The 18687-nt window shown below is 39.0% G+C and overlaps 1 protein-coding gene across 6 annotated transcripts in view; it reads left to right on the top strand.

The window, feature by feature from the left end:
* Positions 1–18687, top strand: part of cntn4 (contactin 4) — a 176126-nt gene that overhangs the window by 93199 nt on the left and 64240 nt on the right. For all 6 annotated transcript variants that reach the window (XM_029113738.2, XM_029113735.2, XM_029113736.2 and 3 more), the window contains 2 exons: positions 5032–5127; positions 17995–18198. In XM_029113738.2, coding sequence (XP_028969571.2) covers positions 5032–5127; positions 17995–18198 — 300 coding nt within the window. The remainder of the gene's footprint in view (positions 1–5031; positions 5128–17994; positions 18199–18687) is intronic.

Below are 18687 nucleotides of genomic sequence, written 5' to 3'. Positions count from 1 at the left end.
GTCTCCAGCCTTTTAATTTCACTTTTAGTCCTCCAGCTTCAAAAAAACGGTAAAAACTAAATATTTATTTAATTTTATATTTTATAGATATTTCACACAGACTTTCACACAGATGGCACAATTATTCCCTACAGTATTCCATGCATGTATTCTCAAAGGACCAGAAACAGTGAATATTAGAAACCAGGAAATGACTGGGGGATTTTGCTTGTCCCAGTCTGCTATTGTTTAGTGGTGTGCTTGAGGTAGAGATGACCAGATCTCTTAGCGGCGAGGGAATAGCTTTTTCATTTACCAACTGAAGTACGTATAGATGCGCTTTTGTGTGCACCCAAAAATAATATCTGAGTGAAAATATAATTTCACTGTTACTGCAGATATATTATTGACATTTATTTGTATTACAATGCAATTATTAAATGTACTGCTCCTTTATGAGCTGTCCTTTTGTATGATAACTCAGTATGTCTCAAGATAAGGTGGTCATGTTGTTCTGACAGTTTGACAACGACAATTTCATGGCTGATGTAGAACAATGATTCAAGTAAACGTCAAATGTATTCAATTTAAATGCAACATTATGCAAACTATGTACTTAATATTCAGATTAGACTATACAGAACTGAAAACAATTTATACAATTAGAAAACAGCTTTTAAATAAATGTATGCAAATAAGTTACTCAAATTTCTAATTAGTCTACTGAGTGAAATAAAAATAGGTTACACCAAGTTAAGCCCATTCATTAAGGTGTTCATATTGTTAACATATTGATGTTTTATGCAAAACTTGTAGCAATTTAATTAATCAGTACCAAATAAAGAATATTAAATTATGATTATGAGTTAGTGAATTGCAATGTTCTATTCTCTTCCACGTGAAGGCTAATAATGTCAAAGAAACCTTTTACGCTACACACAGACGTTTGTCTTTCTGTCCGTGTGGGGATCTGAGTCCAATGCTGACCCAGAAATCCTTGTTTCCTATTCCCTTGAGCTGAACCTAACTCTAACCCAAACCTTAACCTCAACAACTTAACTTGTATGCATAAACTTAACCTAGTCTTAACAAATAACCCTAAACCTAACCAGTTGTCTAAACTAAAAGTAACCGTAATTCTAACACCATGCCCAACTGTTTTTTCCTCACTTTCTAAGTCAGAAACCGCATTTACCCTAAAGGAACTGACAAAATCCATTGTGGGAACAGATTTTTCAGGTTTTACTATCTTTGTGTAGTTTGTGGGGTTTACTGATACGGCCTGGGGTGACAAAAAATGCATCAAACTGTATCCCACTACCCCCTACCCACTCACCCCACAAACCACACACATCACAAACCAAACACAAACTACACTAAACTTGAGCTGGGTTACATTGTATGTATATTACTTTTGGTTGTTGATAACTTACAATCTATTATATAGCTGTTGATAAAACAACCAACTTCAAAATTTGCACCAGGAACAATACTAGCAATATTGCAAAGCGCTACCTCATCCAGCTCACTGCCTCAATGAATGGCGTGAGGCACTTTCCACAAAAGGCTGGCATGCATTGTTGAAATGGAGTGGCAAAACATGATTTTGGATCAATACCTGACTACCCATACATCAAAACTTAGCTGCAACACTATAGCTTTTGACCTGCTATGTTTTTTGTGTCTAAATGAAAATGACAAGAGCAAAAGAAAAATGTTTTACCTTATATTTCCATCAAAAGACTTTGGACACTCCCTCAACTTTCCCATACTTTTTGTCACATTGATCTTGCTCTGATAAGGTGAAGAATACCTAACACCAAAAGAAAATGTGAACACATAATAGAAAGGGCTGGCCCATGTTCCAACTTTGAAATAGGTTTATAATATAAAGTGTTATTACAACATATGTGGTCGTAAAATATTGGGATTTTTAGATATTGGTAACTACAATTTTATTGGTTTGAAATTATTACATATTTTGATATTCACATGAATTACAGTTAATGAAAGCAGATTTGAATTCTGACACAGATTTCACGAAATCATGGGAATATAGTCCATGGCTCACAAATACTGTTTTATTTTGGTGAGCTATATACAGTACCTGTCTGGGCATTTTCGCTCCTTCAAAATATTATCTGTTTTGAGGCAGTGCTATTTTCATGTCTGTGGTAGCTATGGCATTATTCCAAATCTAATCACAGCTTACAGTCTCTTGAAAGGCATTGAGAATTTCCCCATTTCAGCGTATTTATCCAACTATCACCCAAGACTCTAAACACTCATCCATGAAAGCTGTTCTGTGCTCACCGAATTACCTTTACCCTGATCCATCAGGAAACAATAGTGGGGGATTGCAGGAAGGTGATGTTAACTGTTATTGTTTTCCATCAATTGTCAAACATAAATTAGTTTCAATAAAAAACAATTTTATTTTCCAAGCCTTTTCTGTATTGCCTTGTAATTTCAGCAGTGGTGAGTGTTTAATAAAACTCAATGGTAGCTTGATAACCAGTGTAGCCATTAAAGTCCTTTATGTGTGACTTAAGCAAAGTAACATACCTTTCTGCATACTGGTGTTTTTTATTTAAGTGCTTTTATTGATTTGGGCTTTATTCCATTGTTGAAATTTTTGTGCTCTTAGTTTATGATTTCATAATTTCAGGTGCAGAATAAGGTCAGTGAGACAAAATACAAAGTCAGTGAGACAAAACAAGCTCTGTGAGACAAAACAAGCTCTGTGAAACAAAACAAGCTCTGTGAGACAAAACAAGCTCCGTGAGACAAAACAAGCTCAGTGAGACAAAACAAGGTCAGTGAGGCAAAACAGTGTCAATGACACAAAACAATGTCAGTGAGACAAAAAACAGTCAGTGAGAAAAAACAAGGTCAGTGAGACAAAAAACAATCAGTGAGACAAAACAAGCTCCGTGAGACAAAACAAGCTCAGTGAGACAAAACAAGCTCAATGAAACAAAACAAGGTCAGTGAGGCAAAACAGTGTCAATGACACAAAACAATGTCAGTGAGACAAAAAACAGTCAGTGAGAAAAAACAAGGTCAGTGAGACAAAAAACAATCAGTGAGACAAAACAAGGTCAATGTGACAAAACAAGGTAAGTGAGACAAAAAACAATCAGTGAGTCAAAACAAGGTCAATGTGACAAAACAAGGTAAGTGAGACAAAACAAGGTCCATGAGACAAAACAAGGTCAATGAGACAAAACAGTCAATGATAATAAACAGGGTGAATGAGATATTAGCAGACTAACATGTTCCATTAATTTTTCCTCTGTCAAACACGTGTCAATCAAGTAAATGAGCTGTGTTCGTCTTGTGTCAACACATCCGTCCATTGTCAGTTTTTCTTTCGGTGGGTCCACCGAAACTGTGGTACGCCAGTGATTCTAATCTAGTAAAAATAACATTAATATCATCGGGTAGTGATTCCTATAAGGTTGCATTGTTTTTATCTGCTAATTAATGATTGTGTTGTCTGCAACTAATAATTCTCATCAATAATCCTCATTGACCTAAACATTTTTACAGCACTGGCATTTTTAAATCTATTTAGTTTTGCCCTACTAGGGGTCTGCTACCTTTATGACTGGAAAAAAATATGTTCTTCAGGGAGCCACATTGGAAATGACTGCCCTATTCAAGTGCAGTGTTGGCTCTATCTGATTTTCCCCTCCACAGATAGCAGTCAGATAAAATGACCACCAATCTCATGTTCAGTGTCACAGACAGTGGACTGGAAAAAGTGCGCTGGTGAAGTTGCTGGGATAACTGAATCTTTTGAACATGCACATTAAATATGCAACAAACGTTTACATATTTAGTTTTGTCAACTTTTTCATTTAAAAAAATCTACCAAAAATGGAAATATTGTTCTCCATGGATGAATTTAATAGGCTTCTTTCATAAAGCCTTGCAATCAATGAAATAATGAAATAAATACTATAGTATAAACATACAAACAGAAGGTTTAATAGCAATCAGTATTTATTATATTGCTTTAACTAAAGAGTGTTGTTTGTTTCTTTAATTTAATTCTATAATTAAAATGCATTAAAAAACTCTAAAACGCTATTAATGACTCCAGCCTCTATCTTGGCTGCTGACTGTAACTTAATTAACCTCAGTCGATAAGCGACAAAAATTTTTGCAAACACATATGCAGACATTAACTGGTATACACAGTAGTTCAGCACAGAACTATAAACTCTAGTTTTACGTTACCTCAAACAGCAGTTAGTTGTTCTTACCCCATATTCCACCTCACAAATGCAGAGATGCAGCCTTCCTGCCCGGTTCGAGTTGTCCTCAAGGTCCTAAAGACAGAAAAAGTATCATACAATATTTGGGAAATATAAAAATTCCACAGAGAGTTTTAAGGGCAGATCCCCACATTCAGTAGATGCTTTCTTTGTCTAAGGTTGTTCTCTGATTAAGAATATCTTGAGTTTAGCTTAGTGTCAATCGTTGCTTCCTTGCTCTTTTCTAATACCAGTTGTTAAAATGACATGTTTCTGAGATGCTATTCCATCAGTACATGAATTTACAATGCCTGCCGGTGTGTTAACAGTGGTCATCACTCTTGAAAGACGTGTTTGTTTGCATGTTTAGATGAATGGTAGTTTCTGTCAACTTTACTTCCTGACATTACTGTACTGAATGTGTGACATTATTTGCACATTGGCTTCCCTCATTAAATACACAGTCACAGGGATTAAGCCTGAGGTTTAGCTTAAGGCTGTTTGCCACCCCCAAATGCATATTCCTACTGCATAGTGTAAAGCTCACAGGGATTTCTATCTCCAGCTAAATATACTTTGCAATACTTTACTTTCAGATCAGTGTTTACTATTGATAGGTTAACAATGCAGAAAGTGTGCAATTTCATACAGAGTTGTTCTTAATTTATTTTCATTTATCGACTAATTCAATTAGTAATGTTTTCTTGCTCTTTACAAATATGTTGTTTTTGTCTGTTACTGTTTTTCCCTGCACACTGGGGAATTTTACATAACACCTATTGTTTTTCAGACTTGGAAAACTTCAAGACCCACCGAAGGAGCTCTGTATCAGTTCGCGAGGGACAGGGGGTGGTGCTGCTGTGTGGTCCTCCGTCTCACTCTGGGGGTAAGAAAACAAACACGCACCTCTCATTGTGATGACTGCCTACAGCTTGGTGGACATGCAGTTGGCCAGCACATCCGGGTTTGGAGGGTTAGAATTGGAATATGTCTGCCTTGTCTCTTCACACTCTAGCGACTGCTGGTGGCGGATTGTTCGCCTGTTAGCTCAATCATGGTAGAAACTATTGTGACCTTTCCAGCCTTTCCAGCCATGAGGATTTAGTTCTAGACTTCCTGGTAGTGTGAGCAAGCGTGAGCTTGCCGAACTGCCCTCTGGAGACACTGGTGTTTATGTGATACTAGCTAGGGGCAACCAACACCCTCATCAACAGCCTCTGTGGGTGGCTAGTGATCTCCAACATCTTTCCTGATATCCAATAGATAACTCAAACATTATCTTCCTCTGCTGAGCTTGGGCTTCAAGCCATTCTCCACTGTAGGGTGTTAAGCCTACCTACCTCTGCTTCATAGGATGGGCTCTCTGTTTTGTTGACACTCATTTACAGTCCTCTATTTCAGTTATCCTCCTCACCCTCCCTGGGCCTTCTTTTATAGCCTAGTTTGTAGAGCAGGTTTGATTCCCAGGACCATCTGAACATAAAATGTATGCATCATGACCCTAATTCGCTTTTGATAAAAGTGTCTGCTAATTGGCTTTTTTATTTTTTTCTGCCATCAGTGTGATTTCCTTTATCCATCAACAGAGCACTATGTGTTGTTGCATTATTATTATCTTGTCTGATGTTGACAGTATTAACAGTGCTTAATAAACCTGAATGTTTTCACATCAAAGACTAGAGGTTGGTGCTACTTTCTTTCACACTGATAACTTACTATAAATCTATCGGAAGTGACAGCATTTTCTTTTTTTTACAAGTTATGCAAAATATACTTTTATCATTGAATTGGAAGAATTAATTACTTTCCTAAATGAATTGCAGACAATTGTTCATAAAGAAACACTTCTTTTCAATAAAATAATATTTTAGGTGACACTGATATTTGTAATCTACTGTAGTTCTCACCATTTCATGGAAAATCATAAATACTCAGAAGAGGATAAGTTTCCATTCGTTATACCTGTGAAGGGTGTTGGTGTCTGCCTTTTCCTTATTCATAAGCTTACTGCATTAGGAGAAGAATCGTTACGAAGGCTGAACTTAATACCCAGTTTGAACCCACAGTGATATGCTGTGGCTGATGATGAATTAAAATAGTATCACTATCAAATAGAAATATAGCATGAGGATTATATCTTTTTGAACATTGTGTGCCTTTCAGTATTTCTGAAATATCTGAATTGAATGTGCTTCTGAGATGACAAAGCTGACAAAGTAGCAAAAACATTTCCTGTTATTTGCATTTGAATATTTTGTGTCAGGGAAGCTAGAAATCAAAATAATACCTTTCTAGCCTGTAAAAAGATTTTGTCACTTTACCTAAACGGACAGCAGAGGATGACCTCACAACAAATAGTTTCCTACAGTATGTCTCAAAAAAATTCCTGTCTCAAAGCCCTTCTGAAAGTAGATAGATAGGTAGTGTTTCAAATACACCATTCAAATACTTTTATAGCGTAGGGCTGCACAATTTGGATACAATATTGAATCGCAATTTCTTTGACAATTATCAGCATAGATAATCTCTTAAAAACAGAACATAGCCTACATAATGTGCTATTAAACTGAATAAAAATGCATTTAATGTTAATTGTTTTCTATTGTAACTTATTACCAATTTAAAGGTGCATGATGTCGGATGTCATGTGCCATGTCAAGAATTTCATTGTGCAAGATGACACAGTGTTATTAGGTGCATTTGATAAATAGACTTTGCTTGACTATTCCTTTAACTGCTCAGTTAATGCAATGGCGTTTGCAATATTTGTGCCGTTGCCGCAGCTGGTTAAGCAACATTTTTCAATCCTTGAGGTATATTTCCTCCGTTATTAAGTTGGTTTTGTAGGCACTGACATTGAAGCCAAAACCTTTAATAACCATGCTGTTGCCTATATGGGACAGTATCTTGGTGCCACTTGCTAGCTTGAAGCAGACATCTTCACTAGCATTTGCAGTGTTAACTCAAACTAACATTGAAAAACCATCTAATATTTAAAAAAAATTAGTCCAGGTACTTAAGTAATCTGCAAAAATACCTACAGCACCCGCAAGAAAAACTATTATGGACGAATGATGCGTGCCCGTTTCCTTGTGTGAAGCGCATATCGTTCACGTTTTTTTGCTATAAATCTTGGAAATTGGCGATGTGCATACTGCACATGTCAGTATCACAGTTTGGATTATTATTTGATTAATCGTGCAGCCCTAGCAATGAGTTAACACCATTCAAATACTGTTATAGCAATGAGTTAACACCATTCAAATACTGTTATAGCAATGAGTTAACACCATTCAAATACTGTTATAGCAATGAGTTAACATCATTCAAATACTGTAATAGCAATGAGTTAACACCATTCAAATACTGTTATAGCAATGAGTTAACCACATTCAAATACTGTTATAGCAATGAGTTAACACCATTCAAATACTGTTATTGCAATGAGTTATAGTAACACCATTCAAATGATGTTTGGTTTTCTGCACATGCAGGTACACCTCTGGAGAAAATAGGTTATCCACATGATTCCTAATTGTACTTGTGCTATTTTGTCTGTCACCTCCTTTGCCGTTTGGCACATTCTGTCTTGTTTTGTTATGATACCTCCCATATCTTTCAGCAGCGATTCAAAAACCTGCTTTGCCTCACTCGTTCAAACCTCTCTCACAGCTGTTAGAAATTCACTTACTAACCCTGCAGTGAAAGGGAAAAAAAGTACAGTAAGCGTATTGAAATTGCAAAGGATGAATTGGTGATCAAAAAGGCCTGTAACAATTTGTTGTTTGTAGCCTGTCGGGACTGCTCCTAACAAAAGCTTGGCAGGCTCTGTGGCCTAGAATTTCAGATGTGCATATTTCATATTTTTGTGCCAGTGCCTAAGCTGAAACAAAGGTGCAGAAAACTGCCTGTAACAATTTAGAATTCAACCCATTTTGGCACTGTTGATGCTAACCTGATCTGCCCTCATATATTCCTTGTTAATTATTCCATATGCACGTGTACATAATTTAACAGACAATCCTGGCATTTTCTGCACCAACTCAGCTGCAGAAGACCCTGCAGTCGGTGGAGGGGTAACTATGTTTGGGAATGACATCTCGTTTTACTTTGTGTTTTTAATAAACCCATTACTTTTTGGCTAGGAGAGGAAACATGCCATACATGTCAGGCATGTCATACATCTAACCGAGCCCACCTCACGGCTGGTGCCTCAGCCTGTCAATTGTGAGCGTTTCTCTGTGAGTTACAAGTCTTCTTAGTAATGGAAAGTGTCAAATAATTGTATTCTCACAGTATTGTTTCAGAAAGCATACAGCTATGATAAACCTGAAGGGTGATATGTCTGCTCAAAGAGGTTCATTGGAATTCTTCCTGTCAAATGTCATCCTACTTTCTGTTAGTTGCATTCTATCGAACATGCTTTTCTTTTTAGAAAATACTTTTCCATTATATAATACTTTTTGCAATGTTTTCCCTCAGTAGTCTTTGTAGATCTGATTAAAATTATTTCAGAGTTAGCATCTGATCAGTCATATGCTTGGAACCAAACTGAATAATATTCCTCAGAGTCCATCCCTGTGTTAGGGATCAATGTCTTTGCTGGGCCCTTCCTAGTCAACAGAAATCTGAACCAAGACTTTATATTCCGTGGCTGTCTTCATTCGGTAATAATAAAATTAGATGCACAAATGACCCTTGTAGTCAAGAGCCAACTTTATGAATTTATGTCAGACTGACTGTTGTGGGTCATGAATGCATAGATTGGAGATTGTCAAGGGACTATGTGAGTATGTACAGCAGTGTGCCGGGATGGTTTGGGGCAGACACTCGATCAATCGGATCAAGAGTTTGTCAGGTCACTCATTTGATGGGTGTTTCAGTGTCTTCTAAATGGTGGCAGTCTACAGTATGACACGTGTTGATAACAACAACCTGCCCTCATGCCACACTTAGTCTAATGAAACCCATATCTAAGTCAAATCTTGCATGTGGCTGGTGCCGTGTTACTGTAGATGAGAACCTCAGAACATTCTTATTCATTGCCATATGTCAGTGAAGCTGGGTCATGGACTCCAGCCTTGAGGACCCTCAGTACCAGTTCACCCCCAGAGTGGCTGTCAGGGGACCCATAATGTATAGAGGACAGCTGTCCACCCTGCGCTGCGGAGTGCATTCATAGTGGCCTCAAACATGCAGTTTGAGCTGTACGATACATTGGCAAGGGAGTGTATGTGTGTGTGTGTGTGTGTGCGTGTGTGTGTTTGTGTGTGTGTGTGTGTGTGTGCGTGTGTGTGTGTGTGTGCGAGTGTGAAAGTTTGAGGTAGTGAAAGACCGAATGAAAGAGAGGGAAAGTTGCCCTTATACTCCATGGATTCCTGCAGGGACTGTGTGGTGTGTGAGTTCACACTGCTTGACACCTTGTGGGCTGAGGACACACACCGGCAGAATGTTTACTGAAATGCATTGACAGGTCATCTGTGACTCTATATTTTGGAGAGTTTTTGCTGTCAAGGCTTATGCATAATCTGATTAGTGGATGACACATTTTATAATCTCCATAAATAAACTCCTGACTCTAATATGCTAGCAAGGCTCAAGCCACCCCCATCAGAAAATGTGCCTCATTGCAATCACTTGGCTGTATTTCAAAAGTGGATAATCTATTTGCCAAGTTATTGCCACTTCACCGATTGCAAAGTAGAAACCGACAATACGCGTAGAATTTCCTGGGCAAGACCTATTTTCCTTGACTTTACCAATACGAAAAATGTCTCAAAAGGATGGGGTTATCGTCATGAATAGTTACTGGGACAATAGTATTGACTCACATGTTTTTAAAGCTGATATATTGTTGAGGATTAGATGCACTGACACATCAACTACCTCATAAGAGAACAGTCTATTTACAGTAAGTGTTCCCGTTCATGGGATATGAAACTCTTGTTTAATTGAATGGTCATAAGTAACCATAAAATAAGGTCATAAAATAAAACAGACACTAAAATACATACAGCATATCTAGGTCAAAGGCACAGTTAAGAAAAACATTCTATTGAGAACTACTTAGATATGCATTGCTTGATTCAAGAATGTTATACACTGCCCTCCACAATTATTGACAATTAATAGGGAAGATTAGCAAAACATTTAATGTTATCAGCTTGAAGAACCATTTGTAAGATTTCCACCACAATGCTGGTTATTTCAAATGTAATCAGTTTCACCCACATTGAGGATAGTAGTTTGAAAGGTAAGATATTCTCAATGGATCACTGTTGACATATTGGGGAAGTTTAATTAATTATGGGTTGATCAAGCACCAAAACTACAATTAGATCTCCATGCCAACATTTTAAGGTCTTGTGAGAAGAAAGTCAGAAACTCCTGCAGTCAGATAATATATAACTATAGATATTTTGCTTCTAATACCAAAATTGATTTTGGTGTAAAAAGAGGAATGTTCATTTGAAAACCTACAGTAATCCCTCCATGAGATCTGGTGGAGTTATGGTTGATATGTGATGTTATGGGGCTAAAAACTCTGGGGTGTGCTGAAAATGAGACTTCACATTTTTAGTAGTAGTAGGAATTAAGTTATCCAAATGAGATCACAGTTGTGGACGGGTAAAAAGTAACTGTACACTTGAACCTATCCAATGCTGAGAAGGGGAATACACACAACCTGAATCCAAACCCAGAAATCCGTGTTCCCTGTCCCTAAGCCATAAACCTAACCCCAACCATTATTCAAAACCCTCACCCTGTGTAATCAACTTGTGCGCCTACACTTGTGCGCAGTCGTGTTTAACAGGCTGTGTTGCTTTCTGTCATCAGTTGGCCGTATTTCAGAAATAGATTATCCAACTAGATTAGATTGTCAACAAATTGCACTTTGAGCAATTGGTTAAAAAATACAATTTGTATACAAATGCCTTTAAGGGTTGTATTGGTTGGATGGAGGGTAGTGTTAGGCAATTATGCCCATAATGTCAATTAAACATATTGGATTATTATTTTAATAGCTTATTGTGCAATAATTACAATAGCAAAAAAAAAAATGTAAGGCCCACATGCCTTAAAAAAAAGTTTAAGAACCTTTTTTTGACATTCAATTGAAGTCCCACAGAAATGTCTGGATTCCATTGACTTTCTGTCTCTCATATGGTTTATGTGCTATACTAGTCAGTATTTGATGGATTTTTTTTGAGAAATTGAAAAGAGGAGTAGTCCGTTATGCAGTTACATTTATCAGAAACATATTTTTTGACCTTTCATCAATTTTGACGACCTTCGCTAACCATAAACACAAATCCCTCATGCCAATGGGGATTTCTTCCCTTAAGGAGTACCCTTCTGTCAGCTGCTCTGCAGGGAAAAAAGAACAATCCGGCAAAGCAACACAGAGCTCACTTCTGTTCTTTGCTCAACTCCATGCTTTAGTAGCAGCACATCAGTCTGTACTCATGCACTGAACACATTGTTGTTTCTAGCCATGACGATAACAACATTATGGCTTTCTGTGTTGCATATTATTAAACCCAACTGCGATGTATTTGTGTTCCTTCTCGTATTAGATTGGTGGCTTTGTGTATGATAAATTCCTAACACCATCATTCAAAGGTATAGCAATATTGTCTGAGTGAAATTGCAGCTGCATGCTTGATTCTAATATTGCTTGCTGTAATGGTCACTCGATTTGATATGCTAAGAGATTGATGTAGAGTGGGCTATCTGGCGATGTGGTTATGGTACAATTTTATCAATAGATTGATGTTTCCTTGACTCTGTGAATGATTGCATTGGTATACCGTCTTGTTTCTTAAATGTGCTCTGAACACAAATCCTGCTCATTTATATTGATTGACCTTAGGTGTACAATATAAAATGATATGAAATATATAGAAATCTGTATTTTTTATCCCTTGCTCCTGTCGTGCCTTGACCTGCAGTAATTCCTGTCTGTCAGCATATAAACGATTGACAAGGCACCCTCTGAGTCGGCGTTCTCCAACAGGTTAAGTGGGGCAAACTATTAATCATGTGTTCTGTAACCCAAGGTCCTATAGGGCTCTTCACAAGTCCTGTGCTGTTAATGTTAATGGGTGCATTCCTTTCCCTCATTGCAATTCAATATTGTAGTGTACACTTGCAGCCTAGAAAGTGAGGGAGGATTTGGACAGTAAATGGGCAGTAATGGAAAAGCTTTTATTAATTGTAGGCTTTTCAAATGATTAATATCCCACTGCATCCATAAAAAAAGAATTCATAGGTTTTGTGTGTATGTGTTTTGTAATTGTATTAGACTGTAAGATCTAGTGTCCATTTGGGATACTTTAGCTGTTTCTCTAACCATTTCAGCCCCTCCTTGAAATAGACTTTAACAGGATTATTTTAAAACACCACATGAAATAACAAAAGCTAAAAGCTGTAAAAGCTAAATTCAACTTTTGTTTTATTTCTAGTTGTAAGCCTTACACTCATACAGCAGGCTATCAACAAGAATACTGACAAAATATCCTTGAGCATACAAAATAAAAGTATTATTTTGGTTTCAGGGTTACCACAAAATAGTCATGCTCTGAATTGAAAAAATCTAGCCTGAAGATAATTAAAGTATTTGTAATACTTCAGTTGCCACTTCTTCCCTTCATGCCATTGTCATGGCAATCGATCAAAACATCCTGTAGCTAGTTAGCTAGTTCCCTAACGAGAGAAAAAAAGAAAATAATTACAGAGCTCTCTGCCTAGGTTGCTTTATGGTGCCATGGCAACCATGGAAGGTAATCATTGGCAGAAATATTTTTTTTATATAATTATCTAGACTAAAAAATGGTGTTAAGTGATGTAAAAGTGTAAGCATTGACTATAGCTGTATATGGCACTTCTGTGTGTTTAAAAGAGCCTACGCAGACACTTGCCCTTTACAGGGCCTGTTCGGTGATGAATATTACACCGCCAATTCAATTAACATCCTAGTTTATAAATGTGATATTTTGACATCCCTAATATTAATGTTTTTTATATTTCATCTAGTTCAGTATGATTTGTCAAAATTATGAAATATTTTTGTACTGTATTCTGTATTTTCTGCTAATCACCATATGTTAGGGTAATTTCTGTAACTTTGGTAAATGACTGGTAGGTTGGCAAGCCAGTCCGCACGACATTATCATGTGCATCGCAAAGACATGAAGGCCTCGAAGACACTGTGGCATCACCTCAGAAGCGCTGGAAGACATTTCACATTTCATAATCATGCGGTACGGATTCAAGTGGTTGTTAAACTGAACATGATTACAACGTGTTCTTGTAAGGGCTATGCAGTGACAGGGACGTATCCACACTGGCTGTTTTATTCTTCTGAAGGCCGATGCCAGCGTGCACCGACTACCTGCTCCCACTGCTGGTCTGCTGGATACAGACAGGCGGGGAGATGAGGCCAGATACAAGCCAACTGCGCTCAGGCTGAGCGAGGAACTTCCTCCCTCCGTTGATGCGCTTCCTGTTTTGACAGGCCTGTGTTCTGGCACTGGGAACACGCTGGGGCTGTGTGGTAATTACAACCCGAAAACACCCTCATTTGGAGTAGACAGTCGTGCTTACGTGACGTTATCGGTGACGTGGAAACTCTGCCGAATGAGCCGCTAACCTCCCCAGAATGGCTGCGTTAAGGAGTCGAAGACCTAGTCCGGCCGCCGACGGGTCACCTCCGTTCTGAGAAGCAAGAGAGGCTGAAAGGCTGTCACTTACGCTCACTCTCAAAGCACACTACATTAGTGGTCTGCCCGTGTGACCTCGCCTTGGTCTTTGTATTACTCAATTACTGTGTTTAGTCCCGGACCTAATGCAGCTGACCTTCAGTTTCTAATGGAGGGAGACCTTTTAGGGGCACTCAGGACGGAAATCGCTTGTGCACATCCACTTAGAACGGGTGTGCACCACTGTGTATCCCTTTGTTCTTTTTGGTCCTGAGACCCAGGGCTTTGAGAATGCATAGCATGTGCACTCTGTCTAGTCATGTAAAGGAACAGAACATGGTGATTCTTGGAGCCCGGAGCAAGACTCTGTAGCACCGCACTCTGTAACACAATTGGAGTGGTAGTACTTTGAGGGGGTGTTTTTCACGGAGGCTGTGGGGCGGAATTTTTGTGTTTTTAGCGCAGATGTGAGGCAGTCTTTCAGAGGAGGACTTAATTTTTGTTAAACAGTGGACCCGGATTTGAAAAAAAAAAAATGACAACTGTTTTTATGTGTGTGTGTGTTATTGTGCCTTATTTTCAGGCTCACCAGCCTGTTAGACCCACTAGGACTTTGCCCGTAAAGCCAGAGCAGCGTTTCAGAGGAACCGAGAGACGAGTTGGTGGCACACAGCGTCTACGTAGCGTTGGGAACCGTATTCAACTTTGAACACGGCTGTTAGTAACCTTTTTGTTTTTAGCCGATTGTTCCCGCCGCACACACGGACGGGGCTGCCTCTGTTTGCGGCGCTGTCATTACAAATGCATGCTGCTGTCAGAGGGAGCGCCGTGAAATATTAACACCAGACCATCAGGCAGCTGTGTCATTATTTGTGATTAATATTCATTGGAAGCATTGACACTGATAATGCACGATGAAGATGCAAACGCAAACCCCTCCCCTCAGAATCAACGCCACGTTATTAACTCTGATGCGTCTCATAACTCAGAGGCGTCTAAGCCACGGCTATGTCCTTGTTAGAAGCCTTAACCACCCTATTGCATTGATAGATGGGCTGTTTTGTCTGTTGGCGAAGGCCTGCTCTGTACATGTTTTTCATCCTTGTCATAATTATTCCCCATGTACGGATTAATATGTAGTGTTTCTATAGCCGGCTGGTTCGGTAGGGGGATCCCAGGGGGGCCCCCCGCTAGTGGCTTCAGTGTGGAAGGAACTAAGGCTAGACGCCTGGCGTCCTGCAGCATGTAGATATTAATCACGTTAGTTACCTTGAACAAAGCCAAGAGGCTGGTTGGTTTTTAATTGTTGGCTCAGAACACTGACACTAATAGACACATAAAGGAATGTTTGTGTCAGCATTTCCCATAATTTGTCATTAAATCCTATTTATATTCTGTAATCTGGATGGCCGTTGAAGGGTATAATTAGACTTTTTCATTAGCGCTTTGATGTTGAATCAACAACGTCGCTTGTATTTCTGTTGTGTATATTTTGTGTGTTTGGGGGGAAATGTAGAGACGCACAAATATGCCATGAAAGAGTTTTGACTGTGATTGGCCTTGGTGCTTTGTTTGGCCAAATGCCCTAACAGACTGATTCTGTTCATTGACTTCATTATGCCAAATACGTAAAAGACGCCCTTCAGTAAAATCTGGATCTCAGTCATATGTTACGGTATTTCGGTGTGACGGAAAGGGTCGGTAGACTACATCAGTATTAGGAAACTACAAGACAGCTGTGTCATCTAGAAGTGTGGCAGGTTTTCCTCTGGAGACATTCTTAGTGTCTCCGTCTTCCCAAATCATTTTTACGGTTTCACAAATCATTGATGATACACCTGCTGGTCTTTCTGTTGTGTGTTTTTTTTTGCGTATCTCTTCATTTGATTGTGACTTCTCCGAAGCGTTGTGCAAGCCCGGCAGTCGAGACTCACGCTCCACTATATTTTATCATCGTCTGACAAGCATCCCGGGGGACTCCTCAAAGTAGAAACTCCTCTTTTCTCGAACGTATAATCTTTTAGCAACAGCCTTGAAGAATTTGCCCACACTATAATGCTTTATCTATCTAGCAGTCAAAGTTTCACACATTAGGCCTAAAGGGTCATAGAAATGTGTAGAAATTCTGCAGTGTGTTACAGGAATTTTCGACAACTTGGCGTTTATATTCAGGCTTAACCCTTTTGGTTGGTGAAACACCTTTGGCATTGATGTTCATTAGAATTACTGTATTATCGTGAAAGATTCTTGTTCTGTCATTAGCTAACTCAGTTTATCTTGCTCTGTCATTAGTTAACTCCATGTGACATGACAACGAGCAAACGCTTGAATGTAAGCAGGTACGAAGACAAACCGTAAGGACCGGAAAAGAAAAGGAGAGCAAACGACGTGCCTCATCCTGCCTTGTTTCGCCGAGCACTCCGTGTCTCTGAGGTCCCCCACTTTGCTCTTCTGTGCCTCCACCCTCTGTGTTCCTGTACACAGGACTCAGCCAAAACACACTTCTGAGATGGTCTGCTCTATTTAACACTGCACCCTGTACCTGAGTCTGGCTGTGAGCTAGCTGTTTCGAGGATCGAATCCTGCTGTGATAAATGACCAAGCATTTGGAAGGGGGAGGGACGTGTTCTCTAACACTGTTTGTTTAATTAGCGGGCCGCTAACAAGGAGTGGGTTTGATTAGGCTCAGCAGGGAAAATGGACGTCAATTAGAAGGACTGTCAATTAAAATGCCAGAAAAACTCAGGATGCACGCCGCTGATTAGAATATCAGAACGTTCCAAAATAGCAATTTGTCCCTGAAAGCTTCAAAGGAGAACTGAGGCGACAGGGAAAAAAACACGACCCTGAGAGCAGTGCATTGAGAAGCATACCAGCTGAGATGAAACTGTCTTGAATCACCACGCGTCTTGGCTTTGTCCTTGACGTAGGTGGAAATCGGCAAGTATCGCCTGGGCTACAGCAATTATATATAATGGGATTGCGGTTGATTTGACACACCTTTTAAATCACATGATGATTACGTCCACGATGATGAAACAACGTTCAAAATCTTGGGTGGATCCGTGAGCTTGGATTAAATGCAAATCTCGCAGGAAGATACCAGAGATAAACAAAGAGTGTTTCTGTTGTCTTAGTTACACACACAAACGAAGGGAATATGATGGTCTGGGAATCCATTCAGCCTAAGGAGCCAAAGTCTTTGTGCGCCGAGAGTAATTGAATCCATAGAAAAGCAGAACAGTGTCTTTCTCAAAGGTCACTGTAAAACGTGTGTGTTTCTTTATTTTTTTTAAGTATCATACCTCAAAGAAGTCACATGAAAGATATGTTGACATTTGCAGTCAGAGAAAGGCTTGAGAGATTGCCCACTTGACAGTTACCAGACAACACCATTCTTGTTATCTTTTGAATAATACAAGATGTGAGATCCTGGCTTGTTCAGTGATCCTTGAAATATCTTTTACTGTATACTGTATGTCATTTTGTTATTTTGCCATCATGGTTATAAGTTATTTCAATGTTTTAAAATTGACCCAATATTTTTGGTGACTTTACTCTGCTGTCCAACTGTGTGCTACAGAAACAAAACCCAATTTACTAGGCTGCCAGTTCGTAATGTAGTTAGTTTTTACATGGGTTGCATGGTTAGGTGGTTTTCTCTTTTCAGTAAAACCTCACTCCAAGCCTTCTATTATCTATAGTGTCCTTGGTTTTTGTCAAAATGCAATATGTTTGTTTACAAAAGAAACCCTGCCTCACAAACAATATTAATTTGGAAATCTGTCCAGATAATGAATACACCTTGTAACTCATCACACTCGGACCGTCATTCATTTTCACCCTAGCATGTAGCTCTGTGGTGATTCTGCAACCCCAAAGGAGGATGGGGAATTAGAACATTACCACGCACCTGCTACCAAATTAACTTCAGTCGTACAAACCGGGACGTTCTGCTGTTCACTCTTTTCTTCGGTGTTATCGTTCTGGTAAGGAGTCAGCATGATCTCACTTTTATTCGATCTCACACATTTCTTCTTCTTTTTCCACAGATCTGACGTTCACCTGGATTTTTAATGAGTACCCCTCCTTTGTGAAGCAAGACACACGTCGCTTCATCTCCCAGGAGACAGGTAATCTGTACATCGCTAAGGTGGAGCCTTCGGATGTAGGCAACTACACCTGTGTGGTGACCAACACTGTCACCAAGACCAGGGTCCAAGGACCGCCTGCTCCTCTGGTGCTTCGCAGCGATGGTGAGATCCCGTTCTACAACAGCCACTGTAACCCTGTGAAGCATGTGCTCCTTTTTCATGTTTCCTTTTCTAGGCCTGAGCTACATGTGTTCAGTAACATTGCATTTGAAACAAACGCCCTGTTATTGAATTAAATAAGTAATATTTCCTTGTGGAACTCTGCGAAGATCTTTCAAATTGAAGCTTAAACAATGAAAAATCTACTCATTCATAAAGAAAAAAAAACACAGCTGTTGTAGTTAAAGAAAAGTATAAGGAATACAAATGAAATCCAAAGGTTAATTAGCTGTTCCTTTGAAAATTTAAGATGGCCCACTAGCCAATGATTGTGGCGCTTTAGTCTGGCCTTATCAAAGACTCCAATGGAAAGGTCATTTGTCTGAGAGTGATCTAATAGGTGACTTTCCTATATCAAGGAGAATAATTTCTTTAACTATTGTTTAACACAATGCAGGGATACAATTCTGATGTATAAGTATTGTATTAAAT

Source organism: Esox lucius, chromosome 17 (assembly GCF_011004845.1).
Source record: "Esox lucius isolate fEsoLuc1 chromosome 17, fEsoLuc1.pri, whole genome shotgun sequence".
Classification (NCBI taxonomy): domain Eukaryota; kingdom Metazoa; phylum Chordata; class Actinopteri; order Esociformes; family Esocidae; genus Esox; species Esox lucius.
Note: the sequence above shows the minus strand (reverse complement) of the source record. Positions and strands in the feature narration are given on the sequence as shown.